Source organism: Solea solea, chromosome 1 (assembly GCF_958295425.1).
Source record: "Solea solea chromosome 1, fSolSol10.1, whole genome shotgun sequence".
Taxonomy (NCBI): Eukaryota; Metazoa; Chordata; class Actinopteri; order Pleuronectiformes; family Soleidae; genus Solea; species Solea solea.
Genome location: NC_081134.1, coordinates 44,498,520 through 44,517,756, shown reverse-complemented (window position 1 = coordinate 44,517,756; position 19,237 = coordinate 44,498,520). Strand labels below are relative to the sequence as shown.

At 39.8% G+C, this 19,237-nt stretch overlaps 1 protein-coding gene across 2 annotated transcripts in view; it reads right to left on the bottom strand.

Moving 5' to 3' along the window:
- Positions 1–822: 822 nt before the first annotated feature.
- The window catches only part of itgb1a (integrin, beta 1a), a 28,601-nt gene continuing 10,186 nt past the window's right edge, over positions 823–19,237 (bottom strand). Inside the window, exons 2-17 of one of the 2 annotated variants that reach the window (XM_058640347.1) lie at positions 12,893–12,959; positions 12,463–12,548; positions 11,880–12,099; positions 11,598–11,768; positions 10,137–10,375; positions 9,702–9,857; positions 9,034–9,129; positions 8,537–8,626; positions 8,202–8,342; positions 6,735–6,931; positions 6,390–6,628; positions 6,020–6,242; positions 4,332–4,567; positions 3,679–3,845; positions 2,513–2,593; positions 2,003–2,093 (exon numbers count right to left, since the gene is read on the bottom strand). In XM_058640347.1, coding sequence (XP_058496330.1) covers positions 2,513–2,593; positions 3,679–3,845; positions 4,332–4,567; positions 6,020–6,242; positions 6,390–6,628; positions 6,735–6,931; positions 8,202–8,342; positions 8,537–8,626; positions 9,034–9,129; positions 9,702–9,857; positions 10,137–10,375; positions 11,598–11,768; positions 11,880–12,099; positions 12,463–12,548; positions 12,893–12,959 — 2,409 coding nt within the window. In that variant the 3' untranslated portion in view covers positions 2,003–2,093. Of the gene's footprint in view, positions 2,094–2,512; positions 2,594–3,678; positions 3,846–4,331; positions 4,568–6,019; positions 6,243–6,389; positions 6,629–6,734; positions 6,932–8,201; positions 8,343–8,536; positions 8,627–9,033; positions 9,130–9,701; positions 9,858–10,136; positions 10,376–11,597; positions 11,769–11,879; positions 12,100–12,462; positions 12,549–12,892; positions 12,960–19,237 lie in introns of both variants that reach the window. The other variant, XM_058640355.1, reaches the window with a different exon arrangement.

The following is a 19,237-nucleotide window of genomic DNA, read 5'->3' as shown; positions in this document are numbered from 1 at the left end:
CACCACCAAAATTAATTGATTTCTTACATTCCAATAATATTCCATTAAGATTAATTATTATTTTTTGAGTTATGGTTTTATAATCAAACTGGGCAGGATCATAACACCAAACCACAATTATATATAAAAAGCTGTTGGTGAATGGTTTGTGCTTGTAGCCGGTGTGAAGGGCAAGGAGACTGACACCTACAGACCATAGGTCACAGGTGGGAGTGAAGTGGCAAAAGAGGTCAGTGAGGTAGCAGGAGAGGCAAGATCATGGAGGGTCATGAGGAGGAATCAGTAAAATGTTTAAGTAATCACTGATTTGGACACATGCTTTGTCAAGTCTCAGTCCAGTACAAAAATATATTGTGTGTTTCTGTAAAATGGCCAATGTCCCTGGAGGCATCCATGTCACTGTGTTGAATAAACACATCCTTGAGCACGATTGGCTTGAAAATTCCTGAAGGAGCTTATCAACGTAGGTCTTGAGATAGATAAAACACATGTGGCCATTCATGTGCCAAGCCATGACCGGATAGCTAATGGATAACTCATGCTCCAAATGTTTAAGTAAAAGTAAGTACTATACTATGAGCAAAGCTTTATACTGCAGCTAATCATGTATGAACTGTGTATATGTGCTCATTGGCAGTGTGGGCCAACTGCTCGGCGGGTTCAGCAGGAATGGCCTTCAAAATACTGGAGCTGCTTCCAGATGTAATATGTCATAACTCACTTTTCTGGTGCTTATTCTGAAAAAGAGAAAGAAATATCCATACTGTATGTAGATGTATGTGCTATGTATGTAGAGTATGTGAGAACAGAAATGACACACGACAGCTTTTGTACTTTATTTAATAAATAACTCAAACAGCACAGAGAGAGAACCTGGTATTGAAATAAAAGGCACTTTGAAAACAATACTGAAAAGGCTTGTGTGTTGTACTTCAGAGGCATTTGGGTGTGAGCACATTTCAGAGGTGATTCTCAAAACATCTGAACAAATATGTTGAATACAACATACCAAACTCACTCGCACACAAGTTCACCAGTTTACCGGACAAGCTGACAGAAAACACAGGTTTTTGGCATATGTGACAAAAACACAGGAGGAAAACCTGAGTGACTAATTACTGCGTTACTGCACTTAACAAATAAAAACAATTCATTAGTTCATTGTAACTTTACAAATCCTTTGATTGTTCAGCATCACCACAATTTCATTAAAAAGTGGTATACAATCCCTTTGTGATAGTATATCAACAATACAAAAAACAATAGTTGATATTAATATTCATCTTGCTTATTTAGTTCTTTAAGACAGACAACAGAACTCAATTTTAGGCATCAGATATTCCTTAATCTGCAGTTTAAAACTACATTTACAACCACTGCAGACTTTTTTCTTTGTGATTCAATGACACTGTCTGGTCTGAGATGGATGCTAAATATGGTTCACTATTTCCTTTTGCAACTGATTTCTATATATATACTTTATATACACACACACACACACACACACACACACACACACACACACATTGACGTAATGTGCTGCTTATGGTCGACCTGAGTTTACACATTTAACTCAGGTCATGTCTGGAACACACAGAGACACACAGGAAGTCAGTGCACAGAGACGTAGGAGAAGAGAGACAAACAGACACTAACAGACAGGAGCTGAAGAATTCTTGTTCAGATTCTGTTTTTTTGTATTGTCCTCGCTGTGTTTTAAAAAAAGCTAAACTGTCTGTCCATACCAGTGCTATGGCAGGACCAAAAGAAACATTATTTCATCAACTTCTGCAGATATGCAACTTTAAAGTATATACACATATTGTATAACTGTACATCTAAAATACAAACAAATGCAGGTAAATCATAAGTGTTAGTAAAAGTACAGATGAAGTGGCTGAATGGTGCATTATAATGATAAGGTGACAGGAACAAATTACATAAAACTCACCACAAGTTACACTCAGATCACAAACAAACCGAATGCTGCAGATATCAAATATTTCAATAGCAGAAGTTCATTGTGATCATTTTCCTTCATATTTGGGGTTGACCACAGTTGTGACAGCGCTTTTGTAGATGGGGTTTTCACCCTGAAAAGCAAAATTAGAAAGGGTTCGGTTACACCAATCATACTTTAATTTAAACTATGTGGGTGAGTACAATATATTTTGGGTTACCAGTAAACACAAAGCATTCATTTAGATCACAGTCAGCACACTGTCATGCCTTATGACCAAACACTCAAAGGTACAGCGTATGCCTCATGTGAACATATGACTTACCAGTTTTTATATTTGTAGCCTGAACATTGTTTTTTGCACACTCATGCTGTTTTTCTTTTTAAATACGAAAGCATTATCACTCACATATTTGTTTTAGATGTATAATAGGTATATTTGCAGGTGTATGATAAAGAAATTGTAGAAACTGAAACCGAGGGAAAGCAAGGAAGAGCAAACAGAAATAGCCCATGCAGGAAAATGAAGTGGAAAGTAAAAGAAATACAAACTCAAAGGGCAGCAGCAGCTTTACGTCCATAGCCTGGGTTCTGGAACTGATTGATAGGACTCTTGTATATGGGGTTTTCTTGCTACAGGCAGGAGGATGACGACAGAAGAGAGTTCAGCGGGAGAAAAGTAAAACAGCACAGAAATGAGGAGTAAATGTATAAAGAGAAAAAAAAAACACATGGTGGAGGCAAGATGACGTGAGAAAGAAAGGGAGCGGTAAAAGTAAAGATGCAACAGCACTCGGTTGGTCTTTTAAAAGAGAGACGGGAATGAAAAACCCCTCATACAGAGGCTCTGGTTTAGGGATCTCATGTGTGCTTGGGTCTCCTGAATCCACATATGGAGAACCTACACTGTTGCAGATAGTTTGAACATGTTTCCTTCTCTTCTCTGCACCTGTGAAGAACTTAGGAAATTACAACATTGCTGCACCTAAATAAACAAAGGCCAACTTCCCCTGACTGCACAGCACCATCATTAAATTATTTATCTAAATTATTAAAGACTAATTCTGCTCTGAGGCTTAAGATAGCAGGGTTGATAATGACGACAAGGTTTGCTTGCTCAGTTACTTTATAATCTTTTCAGAAAACCCATATCAGCTTTAGTTTTACAATCCTCTCTTTGTTGATTAAAATGGTAATTTCAACACAGAGAGTGGTGCACTGCAGCATTGATCAAAAAACATCCTATAACTCACAGACACTATAGATATGACACAGAGTAACCACTAGGTGGAGGCATATTACTGCATATCACTGATGAGTGATTCTACAGAGGGGGAGGAGCTATGGCCACCTCTCAAAAAATGTAACTGTGCTCAGAGTGCATAACATTCCCAAAAAAGTCCAGACAATCTCCGACATTTTTCCCTTTCAGTTTGAGCGCCACTCAAAAGCAACACATTCATTCTGTCTCTGCAGCTGTGAGACAGTAGAGAAGTCAAGTGAGAAACTGTGATGGTGTCAACAAGTCTGTAAATCTCATCTGCTCAGAACAACAAATTATCACTAGTTCATTCCCTGACAGTGAGTGACTCTGCAATCAAGCCAAACAACACCTGTTTTCCACATTTCAATTACTCAACAAAACCCTATGCCAAAAATCAAAAAAACATTTCTTGGGCTCCTCTTTCATAGAGCTGGTTGTGGTTGCAGACACTCACCGTGTCCCATTTGGCATTCATCTTCTCCTTCTCAAACTTGGCGAACTCTCTCCTGTCATGAATGATCATCAGCAGCTTCCAGATGAGCAGTAGGGCTAAGCCGATCAGGACGATGCCGGCGACCACACCGGCTACGATTGGGATGATGTCAGGGCCTGCAGGGCAGTCTGAAACGCACAACATGATGCAGTGTTTAGGCAGCTTAAATTAAAGCAGAACTATGCAGTCATTTAACAGGTGCCGAGTCATTGTGATGGTTAAATGGCTTGTTGCAGGGAGATTTAGGGCCTGTATTCACCCCCCTCTACTGTCTGTTAGCGGAAAACCAGCCTTGCAAGATCAGGGATCAGATATCGGCTATAAGATAAAGGCAGTGATAGCGTTATTTTTGGGTGTCAGTGCTGAGTTTTTACAACAGTGAGGATAAAGTGGAATGGATGGATGGATGGATGTAGCTGCTCTGGAGAGAAAAAGGCAATGTTTCTTTAACTGTGTGAATGTGGCAAAAACAACAGTCAGTCAAAGTCACAGCCATACACGGATAAACAAATGTTCTATTTTTTGGAACCCAACCACACCCTCTGTAATTAGCTTCCTCTGTAAGAGAGACCTTCCAGACTCTGGTTCATGTCGGCCAAAGGCTGTCCTCTTACCCAGGGTGTCCACCACATGCACCTCCTTCTCTGTGTTGTTGTTGACAGCGTAGGTGTAGTAGAACCAGCAGTCGTTGGCGTCCCTCTCCTTACAGTGCATCACAGGATAAGTGGCATCGTTGGGCTGAGGCAGCTTGTCTCTGTCCTTCACTTTAATCAGGTTGAAGTAGCTGCACTCGAGCTCACACGTGTCCTTCTTCTCACCTGTGCCAAAAGCTCGGCACTGGACACACTCTCTGCAGGAAACATGGAGTTGTTGTTCATGAAGAGCACTCATATATTAAGGGCTCATACTTCCTCGCTTGTGTGTAGTTGTGTAATCATTGTGTAAACTCAGATCTTGAGTAAGGATGGGCATTATTTGTTGAATATTAGAATATTCTAGAGTCTCCAGCACATGAGAGCAAGGATATATAATGCAGGGTTCACTGCACGTTAAGTTAACAAGACCAGCTAACCAGATGCATTCACAGACCCTGGTAAATGTTATTACCTCTGCAGGATCTACAGTGTGTTGAGCTTCGAGGAGCAGCTTCAACGTGCATTCAAGGAATATCTTAAATGTCATCACTTCTGCAAACAAACATGAAATCCACTAACTGAATGCTTGCTGCCACCTTGTGATAATAGATGAAGCACAAATTAGGTAGTCATGAATGCAATCATGGATGAAAAGAAATAGTTTTGTATCTTTCTAATATATTACGAATAGTCAGAGTATCTGATTGACTTTTATGATCAAGTGAATAATCTAATACTCATGACCTTCCCTAATCTTGAGACATTTTTATAAATCACTATAAACATACACACTAGGGATTCACCGAGATGAAAATTGTTGTCAGGAAAACTGTAAATCAAGAAACACTTGGCCAAAACACCGAAATAAATTATTATGCCAATTCTGTACCACTGTTTTTTTTTATCTAATTTTTTTGTTATGGCTGGGACTGTATGTACTTACCTCACTAAAGTCAAGGAATTGCAATTGAGGTATTGAAATAGATTCATATTCATGCTTCAAAGAATAAATTGATTTAAGAATCCATGAAAATATTTAGGAGGATCTCATCGAACATATCAGACAACAAGGGTGCATGCCTCCCAGATGCAGCCTGGATCATTTCTCTATGCGCTGCTTTATCCCTACATCGAAGTAATGATCTTTATGACGAGGATCGAGTACAGTCGCGACGGATTGCAAAGAAAGACCTTCCAGCATTTAATAGGTGCTGTTCCACCGTGTACTCACATCTTGTTGGAACCGTTTTATTGGTGTTCCGAACTGATCTTGGACAAACTCTAAGCGGGAATAGACAAGCGCGTGCTGGCCGCAGTTTTCGCATGCGTCATCACAACATCCTGTTTCGGTGTTAAAAGTCTTTCATCCGAAAACCGAAAATGCCTTTTTTTGGCCATTTTCCGCCGAAATGTTTCGGTGCAACTCTAATACACACATGCTGTATATCCACACATTTAAACATACATATATACTGCATACTTTGTATAGTTAATACTGGAAAGAGAGGTAAACCTTTTGGCTGTCTGTATATTAGACTATGCTATACTGTATATTTTGTAGCAACCCATATCAAGTTCATCATTCATTAGTTGTAATTACATACAGGTAGATCTAAAAATGGATTTAAATGTGAAAATACACGGACATGTAATAAATCCAGACTTACTTGTGTTCAGTGCAAACTCCTGGACAGGTGGGGCACGTTTCACAGGTGGGACCCTGGAATTTGGGGTCAGTGCACTTACAGGCGCCACATTCACATATCCCTCTTCCATTGCAGATCTGCTTGTTGCTGGCCATACACGTACTGTTGTCCATGGAACAATCACAGGCACTGCCGGTCCACAAGGCGTCACAGATACACACTCTACAGTCGCACCTTCCATGTCCTAAAGGAAACAAAACAAGCATAGAACTTTTAATTAACTTTTTTTTTTGTTTCCAACCATCATCTTCACATCACCAATCAGCCTTTGTTTTGCCAAATAATATATATATATGCATTGAGAGCTTCTATGTAGAACAAACATGCTCACCTCCACACAGTTTGTTTCCAGAGCGATCACAGTTAAAGTTGTCACACTCGCAGTACAGTCCACTGTACCTCTCCTCAGGGTTGTCTCTCTTCTTGCATTCACATGTGCCACACACACAGTCTCCATTGTTGCTACAGATGTCCGTGCTGTTGTCTTTGCGGCAGGTGCGGTCCATGTCCTCTGTGGCTACGTCGTTGCTGCTGCATTCGCACTGTCTGCCCACGCGTCCGTCGTTACACCTGAGCAGTTGGCAAAGGGTGGAATTCTGAAGCATTTCTTAACCCTAACAAAGACATTTAAGGACTTTATAAGATAAATAGACTGTGGACAAGTTAACAGACTTACTTGCAGGCTCCACACTCATAGGTCCCGTTGTGGCAGAGTGGACTGTTCTTGACACCACTCTTGTGACATTCACATTCACAGATGAAGTGCAAGGTGATCTCCACTTCCTCTGTGAAGCCCAGGGGCTTTATCTTAATGGTCTCTGGCTTGCCTTTGTTCGGACATCCCTTAGAAGTCACACTGATGCTAAACATGACCTGTGAATGTAGCAGTCAGGGGAAAAAAAAATACTTTTTGAGTTTTCTTGTTTTTATTTTACTGTTAAAGCTGCTATACATACGATTCAGACATTTAATTACTATGGAACTGAAGTATTGGCTTTACTGATAAGATATGCTGCAACCAGTATATTCACATTTCCTTTGTGTGGTCTGTTGTGCCACACGCCGCCACATGCCCAATAATGCAGCTCGTAGTGCTTCAGCACACGGGATCCCAGTTGTTATAAAAACCTCACCACCCCTCTCAAAACCATCTCGACCAGAGGAGAAGATAAATTTGGTTGGGCGGGGCAAATGCATGAAAATAAAGACGGCTGAAAGTGGAGATTGAGGGAATTGTAGACAGACACAAAGATGTTGACACTATTCTTCAAGACAGAGAACCAAAACAGCCAGGGTTAGCTAAAACTCTCTCCAGATCAGCAGCATTTCACAAAGATGTGGTTCTCTCTGCTCATGAGTTTAGGCTGTGAATCACCAAACAATTTTCTGTGGTGGGAGTTGAGGAATGCAGACATCAGTGATAGACAGGAAGTTAACCAAAAGATAACACATTTGACACATGTGTGGCTTTAAAGATGCTATGTGTCCTGCTGTGTAACTCTAAGAAACCCCTTCCTTTAGAAAGCAAAGAAAAACAAGTGAAAGAAGCATACTCGAATGTTTTTTGGCTTCACTTTCAGTATTGTTTACTATAAATATTCACTGTGGCAGTAGTTTGATAAGCTTATACAATGTCACAACACATTTAAATCCACCAATATCTTTTATTATGATGGGAGAGTTGGAGCGCTGTGTTAAATCTTCTTAAACACATCCTGAATACTCTTAATAGGGTTAAGGTCTGGACTAAACCATGTGTGAAAATGTCACTATTTCACAATCGGAGCCTGATGAATCTGGTACATTTGGTACATTTAGATTTTCAGCTGACCTAATTTTTGTGAGTATTTATTGTTGCTGATCCTAGAACCTGACCAAGTAAAGCAGCATATCCACAAATCATATCACTGCTGCCACAGGCTTGTATGGAAATAGGTAAATATTAGTATAGGACTTTTCTTTTGGCCGGGCAATCTAAAACAATGCCAGGAAAACAGCAATGGCAAAATGTAACAGTAACCCCAATGGTACTGGTTGTACGTACAGCCATAATGTTATACTAGGTTAAATAAGAATATGACAGCTAAAGGTCTAGCCATATTGAATTGTACAATGACAAAAAGAGCCAGTTTCAAATACTCACCTCATCTCCGATGGAGATGTTGGAGCACTTGCGTCCACTCTCGCCCTCACTGACCACTCCGTTCTTACAGCGAGATGTGTAAGCTATGGTCACTCCCTCTGGAAGTTTGTTGTTCTCCAGAATAACCTCAGATGAGAGCGACTGCCAAAACCAAAAGATAACAAAATGAATGTTGTTGTTTCCTGCACTGGAAAATCACCCACTGTGAGCCATAAACAAAAGCTTTGATGGGAAAAAAAAGACTCTAGGCTATTCCAAATTCCAACTGAATTACTTATGTGGTTCATGTGAGTGAAATATAGTGCATTTAGAGTCAACAATCTAAGTGTACTTACATTGTAAGCATCTATAATAAGGTTGATCACATTGCTTGAGTTGGCAGACAGCGTGCCCACTGCAGACTTTGGTATCAGATTTTTTAGTTCCTGATGAGAGAAGAGAAGTTTAGAACAAAGCTCTGCTAATCTTAGAATGTCTGAAATCTCTATTAGTAACAACACAAGATCATACTAACACTGTTTCAGCTGTAAATGCATCACACGAGCCAACCAATATACAGCATTAACCTGATTTAGATTGGATAAATTTAATGGAGCTAACAAAAAAAAAGACAGAAGAAGCAACACAACGGTGGAAGGAAATGATCAGAGATTCAAGCAGTTGCAGCAGCTGTACTTTTTATCACCCCAGATGGTTATTTTTATGCACTGGGCATCAGCCAAAATCTACTCAAAAACAATGGGATAAAAAATAAAAGTAAATAAAAAGAGAAAAAAAACCTCTGGATCATAAAAAAAGAAGGTCAGGGTGAGATAAATGTAACGGGACTAACTTGATAAACAGGCTGGAACTCCTCTGTGACCGCAAAGATAGTCTGAATGTTGTTGTCACTCAGCTTCTGGACCAGGTGAGCAATAGAGGGATAGTCCTAAAAACAGATGGAGGACATCACAGATCACATTTAGAAACATAATACACAGTCAACACATGCGGAAATGTAAAAGTATTTAGAAGGGTTTATTAGCAGAAACTTAATATACTACCTGTAAGTGCAGTATGTTTGTATAAGTGTTTGATTGCTTTAAAATGTAAATTTAATTTTGTTTTCAAAGCCTTAAAATAGGGCTGGAGGAACAAACACCACCCATGTTCAGTAGATGAATTAGGCTCTATGTCATTTTTGAAACTGGAGAAAATGAGACATACACTGAGGCAAATGCTTGTATTTCCTTAGGAGGGATATAGGGGCTAGGCTGGCTGAGGTTTATAGCTATTATACTTTTGTACAAAACCATTGCTGATTGTGTTGGTGTTCACAGGAAAAAAAAAAGTGTTAATAAACAAACTAGGCTTTTACATGTACTTTAGGCAAGGGCCACTATGTTTCTACTGTCACTACTAGTGGATGCTTACTATGCAAACAAAGGACAAGGGACCATAAATGGTCTTCATCCTTAAAGAAACCCTTAAAATAATCAGTCAAAAGACTGAGCAACGTACATAGTAGTGGCTCATCGTGTAAACACCGTTCTCCAGGTGACATTTTCCATCATTAGGAAGCACAATGCCGCCCAGTTTACCATCTCCAGCGAAATGGAAGCCGGCATCAGTGGAGAAGACAAGCAGACGAGTCACATTCCTCCACCCTATCAGCTCCTATAAACGAAAAAGAAATAATTTAATTATAGCAAAAGAATGTGTTTGCTACGATGCAGCATGAACTTTTGATTAGAGCTGCATTAAAAAAAATCCACTTGTAAATACCAAGGGCTCATAAAATACTACTACTTTCACACATCACCACATAAACATTTATTGGCGTAGCATACCTCCAAGCAAATGCCATAATTGTGGGAAAACTACCTTGAATCTTGAACCTGAGCGTAAGGATTTCCCTCAGAATCACTGAATGAGCTGAATGTTATTTTTGCTTACCCCACACACAGCCACTTGCATGATGGCATCAAAGCCGCCCTCAGGAGAGTCCAGGTTTCCGGAAATGTGCTGCTGGCCTACCAGGGTGTTGAACTTCTTGCCATCACTGGTCAGCTTCAAGACGTTCTTGTAGCTAAAGGGACTAGTGCAGTTCTGGTCACCCGTACAAGGGTTGAGCAGCTTGGCGGGGGTGGTGCTGATGTATGGCATGACTGTTTTCTCCACAAAAGAACCAAAACCTTTGAAACAGAGAGAGACAGATGCTCAGTTTGATTTTAAATGACACTTACACTAAGTCAGTGAAAAGCACGAGACACCAAGCAGAATATGTAAATGTTTTTGTGTCATAATAATGTAGAGCTGCAACTAACGATTACTTTCATAATCGATTAATCTGTCGATTATTTTCTCGATTAATCGTTAAACCTCAAAAAATGTTGATCGTGTTCGTCAAACCTGGAAATGATGATGTTCTCAAATGTCTTGTTTGATCCACAAACCGAAAGATTCACTTTTAACAATTTCTTTGTTATCCAGAGCAAAGAACTTAAGAAAATATTCATATTTAAGAAGGTTAAAAAATCGGAAATCTTGTTTTAATCATGAAAAAGGCTTCAAACCGAACTTGTTTGGTGAGTGAAACATCAGAAAAAGGTGAAACAGGTTGATCAGTTTCACTTAATTGCAAAATGACGACATACTCAAATGCAGTTTACTGTCATTAAAAAAAAAAATAGAAAACAAATAGAAAAAAATCACAGTTTAGGAGTTGAAAAGAAAGAACACTTAAAAAAAAAAAACAGAATTGAGGCAGCCATAATAATGCCATTTCAGATATAAAGTGAGTTATATGATAACTGATGAATGGTTGGCCTAAACTCTACAAGTTATAGATTGTGTCTCTAATCGTCTAGGGTGCAACATTTGATACATTGCTACACTATACTCATATGATGTCATTTTCTGACTTAGTGAAATCATTCCTACCATATGATCATAAATAATCAAAAGACTCATTCACCAATATGCTTTGTTAGGGAGTGGGTTCTCTAGTCTTACGGATAATTGGATAATTTCAGAGGTGAAATATCTCTGAGCTATTTACTTCTTTGGTTTGTTTGTGCAGGTCAGGCCAAGGACTTTGAAACCTGGGTGGCACTAAATATTATCACAAAACACAATTATCTATGTACACGCACCGATCCAACCCACTCGACCCACCACTCCGCGACTCCCTTGCCACATGACAAAACTGCCTGAGATGTTAGTCTCCTCGTACATAGATTTGAAAAAGTACTGCAAACAACCTTTCAAAACTTTTTCAAGAGTAAACAAATATTTAGAAGTAAGGACTACTACTACTCCAGAAATATCTATCCATCCATCCATCTTATACCACATCTTATCACACTTACACCTTTGGTCACTGACCTAAAATGCAACAGAGTGAGGCCTACTCACCTATCCTGAAGTCAGAAGTGATCTTTGACATCTCCAACATCAGACTGGTTCCCAGGTTCTTGACATTCTCCAGATCGTCTTTCATGGAGTACGACAGGTCCATCAAGTAGTACATATCTATGGGATAATCCTCGGCTCTTTTGAACTTCAAGTCAAATGACTGGGGCTCACCTACAGGAAGTTGCCATAATTTAAAACCTTTGGAGCATCACCGGGGTGAATGTAAATCAAAACCATATGTAGATAAGAATAAGACCGGCTTGAGAAAGCTGTGTTTCTCACCAGATCTGAGGGTGAGGTTGAGTTTCTGGGGCTGGATCTGAGTGATGTCCTCTGGCTTCAGTTTCTCTGCTCTGTTTCTGCGATTTGTCACTGCTTTGTTCTTGAGGATCTTCTTTCCTCCATGTGGGTTCTCGATCATTGCCTCATCGCAGCCCCTTTTCAACAGAGACTGTAGCTCGTCGCAGCGGGTCGACACCGTCTCACCCTGTTTGAGAAAGTTCTACGAGAAGCAGCAAAGGGAACTAGTTCAGTGGCAGTAACTGAACTGGTCCATGGTGGACTATTCTGAATTAAAACCCCTTTCTTTTTCTCATTTATATCGTTATTGAGATAAATACAACTTTATAACATTGGTCAAATCAAGTAATCAGATTGTAATGATGTGCTGTAGTAAATTATAATGCAGGTTTTAAAATTTCCTCTGATATTGCAGAGGCTCACAATTAATCTTACACCCTAATTACAATAGATCAATCAATAATTATACAGCTACATAATGCACTGTTCAAAATCGACACACTTTCTTTCTATTGCTGGACGCCTAATGGCATTATCAGTGTGAATACAGCTTCTGTTTACGTACTGGGTCTTTACACCAGCCACATTTGGCTCCAGCCTGGATACATTCCCCACAGAATTTGGCATTGGCATTGATGCACTCGTTCCCCTCTGCATGGAATAAAAGAGAGAGGAGGAAGAGTTAGGGTCTGAGAGAGAGGATCAAAATTCCCTGCAAAGTAAACAGCCTGTAAAACCCTGCGTGTTCACAAATCACCTCAAGTGGAACACTATGTTGCTCAATGGTAATTGGAGAGAGAGACAGAATATTCTGTTTTCCATGAACCTTTATGCTGAATGATGCTGATCCACTCCTTCTGCTCAGGAGTGGGCATCATTCATCTAAGTAGCCAGCGTGTCTCTCCAGGGAAGGAGATGTCATTATGCATTTGATGTGAAATGACATCATCTGACAGGCTAATGATGCAACAGAGATAAAAATGGAGATACCTTACCTTTCTGAGCATCGCTGAAACAGATGACTCCTAACAGTACGGATATCAAAAGCAGCTTCAGGTCCATCTAAACAAACATACAAAAGGAAATGATTTCTTTCTGAATGTCACTGTGTGTGTATCTCAAACAATAACAGTTGGGCTTCTTGAAAGGTCTGAAGGTTTTAAATCATAATTTCCTTGTCGAAAGCTCTCAGAGGTGTGAGATATGAGATATTGTGTCTGTAAATAGGTTGGTTATTATTGGAGGTAATAAATAATCCAGTGACAGGGACTTTCAGCCATTCTCAGTCAGCTAATTCAATTTAGACCATTTTCACACACACACACACAGTCACATCAACTTGCCCTCAGCTCAGAGTGCAAGCTCCTTTTTCCCACAACCCCTTTTACTGTAAATAGCACTGACTCCCTGGAGTCAACCCCCTCTTATGTCGTGTATATTGATCCCTTGCCTGTATGCAGGCTCTCTGGTCAGCCATATTGATGCATCTTGTCCCACTCCTAATGCAAGGCTCATGATTTACTAATGATAAGGGGACTGAAGTAGCTCACTCTATACTTAACGACTGATTTGGGAACCATGTATTGCCATACCAACAGCTCTGAGACCCTACTTAGACTTGCTAATGTGCTAACACTGAAAATGTTAAAATATAATCAATAATCTTAGTATAACACTTGCAAATTAGGCTCATCCTTAGTCATTTCACAAAACAGAAGGAAAACAGAAGTCAAATGTTGGCTTGATGATGGAACTAGAGGAAAAGCAATTTACATTCATCCTGCGTGGGGGTGCAGGATGGGGGCTGATGTGCTCAGCTATGAGGCTTTATCTGCCTTGGCAGAGGTATGTGCCCTACTGAGCGCCATTTTAGATTTAGTCTAGGCCAAGGTGGCAAAGCAGCCGCACAACTCGTTTCATTAAAAACCACAGAGAAAAGACAAGGGCTCAACCTCTGGGAACCATGACTGTCTGTACCATATATTATGGTAACGTAGTCAGCAGATTTCCAGATATCTGAAAGAAAATTGGAAACTTTGAAATGCTGATGCTGGTCAGAGACACAGTAGATACAGTACATTAGTTAGCCACAGGCCGACCAATGGACCACAATGTCAGTGCGGTTAAATATGCTTGGGAATACTTGATACTTAATGATGTTTCAGCTTTGACTACATCAAATAATCATGAGAACAGCTAAGGTCATATTTACACAGTGACCCCTCACTGTCATAATAAGGTCTATTACTACTACTGTCTTTAAGGTCTAGTATGTAATATATAAGATAATTTATTGGCAGAAATGAATGATAGTATCCAAAACTATTGTTTAAGTATTCATGTAAAAATCTTGATTGTTATCCTCAAAGATTCTAAATTGATTCAGAACTTCCAATAATCTTCTTTTTTTTTTTTTTTTTTAATAAAATTGTGTCAGTTTTGATTGGCATAGCCGGTCTCATTTGTAGTAATGCTTTGCTTGTGTTTACATTGCCTTTTTCCAAATTTAAAAAGCTTGCAAAACACTTTACTCTGATTTCAATTTTATTGAAATTGAACCATGGGAGTCTGAAAGATTCACACCTCTAGTAATCTAGTAAGTATATCATTGATTTATTATGATTATTATTATTAGTAATAATAATAATAATAATAACCATAATAATAATAATAATATTATCAGTCAGACTGTGTTTTTTTACAGTTTGAAGTTGAAGTTTACCACACAAATGAAGAAGAACATCATTTCTGGTATGCAAGGGCCACCATAGTTCCCTGACACACGTGGGAAAGGGAGTGCAGAGAGGAGGAATCCTCCATTTGTTACAATCTGCAGTTTCACATTAGATGACACCAATTCTTCTAAACCTTTAAATGTAAAAGACAGCATGAGTTATTTGGGGATTTTTCATCTCCTTTGACTGACAGTAGTAATAATAAGCCGCTCAGTATGCCAGTCTGTTAAATCTCTATGAAATACAATATAAAGGTGCACTGACTGTTCAGGAGGAGATCAGCAGGTGCCAAATCAGATTATCATATGGAATGCTAAAACCAATATCCCATCTGAACATAATTCATATACAAAAAATTTCAACAGTGGATATTAAATACTGGTTCATATTAGAACCACATGGTGGTTAAGTGACAATATATATTTTTCTGTGCTTTTACTTTTTTTAAATCAGTGGCTGTGGTTGAGGTTATTCATAGAGGCTACATTAAAAGACTGCGTTCCCTTACACTGTGGTAAAGGAGGCTCTAATATTCAGTGAGCATGGTGTTGAGTGATGCATTCCTGAGCATGTGTCTCTGTGTGGGTGGGTGGGTGGGTGGGTAGCAGTGTCCGTTTATATAGACACACAGAGGTAGACGGCCTGTCTGCAGCCCCCCAGATTAGATCGGATCGCTTGAATCTGGGTCATGTGATTGTAAGTCGTGCTTCTATGTGAGATAAAGGCTTAATCTAAACAGGATCTTCCAGATCACCACTGTCAAACTGAAGCCCAACAAACATTTGCACGACAAACTCATGTTGAAGATGCATACTTGCGTATTTGCATATTTGCTCAATGTAAACAGGTGTACGTATTGCAAGCGAAGTGAAAACAGAGCCCGGAATTAAAGTATTCAGGTTCACATTCCTTTTATAAGAAAAAAACACATAGATGTTTTCATTTGTGCTGAGGATTCAATTGCATGTCCATTATGTAGTTCCAAGAAATCATTTAAATGCAAACTATGTCTCTTAAATTCAGCAACAGGGAACAAAGACAGAAAAGGCAGTAAAATAGAGAATGTAGGACAGCTCAGAAGCTCAGAAAGTGTTTGAAACAAGATGTCAAACTGTCTGAAAGGTCAGACTGTAAACGTCATAAATACAATATGGTTTTGGTTGACATGGCCAATAAAACACATGTATTTCTTTCTGTACTGTTTTAGAATAAATAAGACAGAACAGTGAAGAAATACTGAGCTGATAAGGAATGTGGTATAAGAACTTTTTCTTTGTTGACCTTTTGCTGGAAATATGCAGGAGTCAGTCAAAGTTTTCACCAAAGCTTTATCTAACTATCTATCTAATATCTCTCTCTCTCTCTCTCTATCACTATATATATATATATACACATATATGTATATATTCTGCCAGAGACCAAGTAATTTGGCCCTAACAACTTGATCTATAGTTGCCTGTTACAAAAGATTACTGTCATTAAAAACTGATCTAATCAGAGTATATAACTAAACATACATCAGCTTTTCTCTTCACTCCACACATGCAGTGTTACAGTATTATCTGCAAATGTATTCAGATGGCTGCAGTTGTGGGGATCTGTCAGCATTAGCAGCAGAAAGCTGAGTATGGAGTTGAATAAACGTCTGCTTTTGAATGTGACTAAGACCATAACTGTGAACTTCAATAGAACCATGTCAAATACTACATCTATGAAGATATCCTTTGATGTCTTGTCCATCTTGACAACAGACCGGTCTGGAAACGCAGCACAGAGTTTAATGAGTCCATTAGTGCATGGTGCAAAGCCCATGGATCAAGTGCATTTACGGCGTGTCCAAAATCCAGCGTTGGGAGTTTAACAGTGGGGGAAAAAAAGGTCACTGTGCCAGGGTCATGGTTCAAAAGGTCATATGTTGGCTCATGGGACTGTTTTAAACCAATCGGGGAGGCATATCCCATTCACCTAAATAGCCAGAAGCACTTGTAAATGTAATGGATTATAATGGGGGGGGGGATTAGCCAGGTAGAAAGAAACAGATGTGATTGTGTGTGAGGTGAAATAGTGGCTCCCTCCATAGTTCTACTGTTATTTCTATATAGCTAATTTTGTCTATTTATTTACTGTATATTTTAGTCTTCAATTACACTGGATGTTATTAACCTTCCAACTTTTCTGGGGATTTACATAAATAAATCCCTCATTTGGGATTATTGTCTCTTTATAATAATTAATAATTGATTCATTTTCAGGAAAAACAAAAACCCAACACATTAACACATGATTAAATATGCATCAAACAACCAGACCCTCTCCCTCTTTGCACATGTATCAGTTATGTGCAAAAAAAAAAGCACACAGACACACACGGTGCATGTGCTTAAATGAGCAAATGCCCAAAACACCTACAAGTTTCAGACACTGAATAGAAAATTAAAACAGCTCTACACTGTGTGCCTCACAGATTACTGTATGTGCTGTGTAACCAGCATAAAACAAGTTGGGCATATCTTAATGCACATGCGCAAACACACATTTAGGATTGAGCTATAAATCATTTCAATAGGCCCCATCATTTCTGAACTGGGGTATTTGTAGATGAGATATGTTTGCAAGAAGATACTGCGAAGATCAGCGATCAGTAGATTTAGGTTGTTCCCAAGCAACTTTGAAACAAAATCTGCTTTGAACAGATAACATTGTGGATGCTTGTCATCTGCAAATGCTGCATTTTAAAAACATTGTTTATCCTGTTTTCAATTTAATGTACTAATAAAAATCGAAATATAACAAAGGGCTTGTTTTGGAATAGGGCTCATACTAATTCTTGTATTTCAGTAGCACTGGGCACATCATTATCAGTTTTTCCATAGATTCTTGGTTGGGGAAAAACAGAACTTGCAACACTCCCTGACAGCAACCCTGAAGACAGACTGCACGAGTTCCCCTGTGGGAGCAGTTCTCGAAACTGTGATGCTCATAAACCATACCCACATACCATTTTGACCAAGCACGATAATGCCAAGAGAGCATTATCTTGTATTCCTGAGTGACACTGCTATAAATAATATAGAATGAGAGGTCTGAGACACGCATGCTCCAACAACTGCTCTTTCACAAACAATAATTTGATAAGAATGTCTATTTAGTCTATTTACAGTAAGTCTTCAGTGTTCTTCCCGAGTCTTGACCCCAGTTTGCTTTCACTCCCTCAATGCCTGTCCACTTGTCACACACACATCTGAGGTGTGACTGATAGCAGCTTACTGTTTATGGGCTGTCCAACACTCTTGTCAGTGGGCAAGTGAAGCTGATGCACGGTTGACGCTGTGGTGCGTGACTAAAACGGGCCCAAGCTTCTCAGGCATTCCTGAGGGACTGAACACTGCCTGACCAGGATAGTAACCTGCAGCACTGTTACAACAGCACTTTGGGGAAAATGTGAGTCATGACATCCATGATGTACATAGATGCTTTTTAAAGCCTTTAGATTTTTTTAGGCTTTATATTTTAAGCATTTATTGGCTGGGACAGTCGCTCTGAAAGGGAGAGAGGGCGAGAGGGGGTCGGACCTCATGCGCTAGAACACGATTAGAACGTGTCAGTAGTTAAACCACTTGCAGCTCAGCTCCAACTGTTCTCTATGGGACGGCACCATTTTTTTATTTTTTCACAGCTCGACGGTGATTGGACAAATGCGATAAAATCACTTCCAGGGAAGCTGGCCTTCCATGACAGTGTCGACACTGGGCTTATGCATGACCAGTTTTTTGATTGGCTGGCAGTACAAGTCTGGATGCAGGGAAATAGGACACTTTCCTACCAAAGAAAAAGACAAAAAATGCTACAGCTCCCTTGGAAATGTCTGGTTTGAGCGGTTCAAAGCTGAAAGGCCGGTCAGGGCAGGGGAGTCAGGGTGTCAGCCGGTTTGAGGGCCGCCAGATCGAGGCCTCGGATGACGATCCTTGGTGACTACTTCCTCTGTTGTCGAAATAGTTTTTCTGCTTGGTGAGCAGGGCTTATACTCGGTGAGGCGGAATTTCAGTTTGCGAATGTCCACGCGCACCCAACGTGTGCACGGCCCCAAAATCTGGGCTGCATGCACAGCCTGCGCGTTAATGACGCAATTCGCATCATGTGCATGGTGTGTGTCGGGTCCGTGTCGGGTCCGTGTGCAATGTGCGCGGAATTATACCAGGGCCTTTAGTCCTGTGTGGATTTGGACATAATACACTGTAAATAAAAACACTATTATAGCATTTCCTTTATGTATAAATAACTGGTCCTGAAATAAGCTTCCTCTGTTTCATAGACAAACAACCACCACAGTAGAGCATATACTGCTGCAGTGGAAAAGTGGTGGTTGATCAGAGTCACAGTGCTCTTTGTTGAAGAAAGCCTGGGCTTCCCTCCTTTAAGAATGGATGTTTTCTTCAGCCGCAAAAAGAGAGGGAATGGAAAAGAAGGAAAAACAGGAAAGGGCGGTGCAGAGCTCTGAGGGGAAGGAGCTGCCTTGTGTCAAAAGAAAAGGATCTTACAGAATGTCTATGCTTCTGCTGAGTTTGCCCTTTAGTCCTTTCTCCCCTCTCCAGTCATACAGTATTT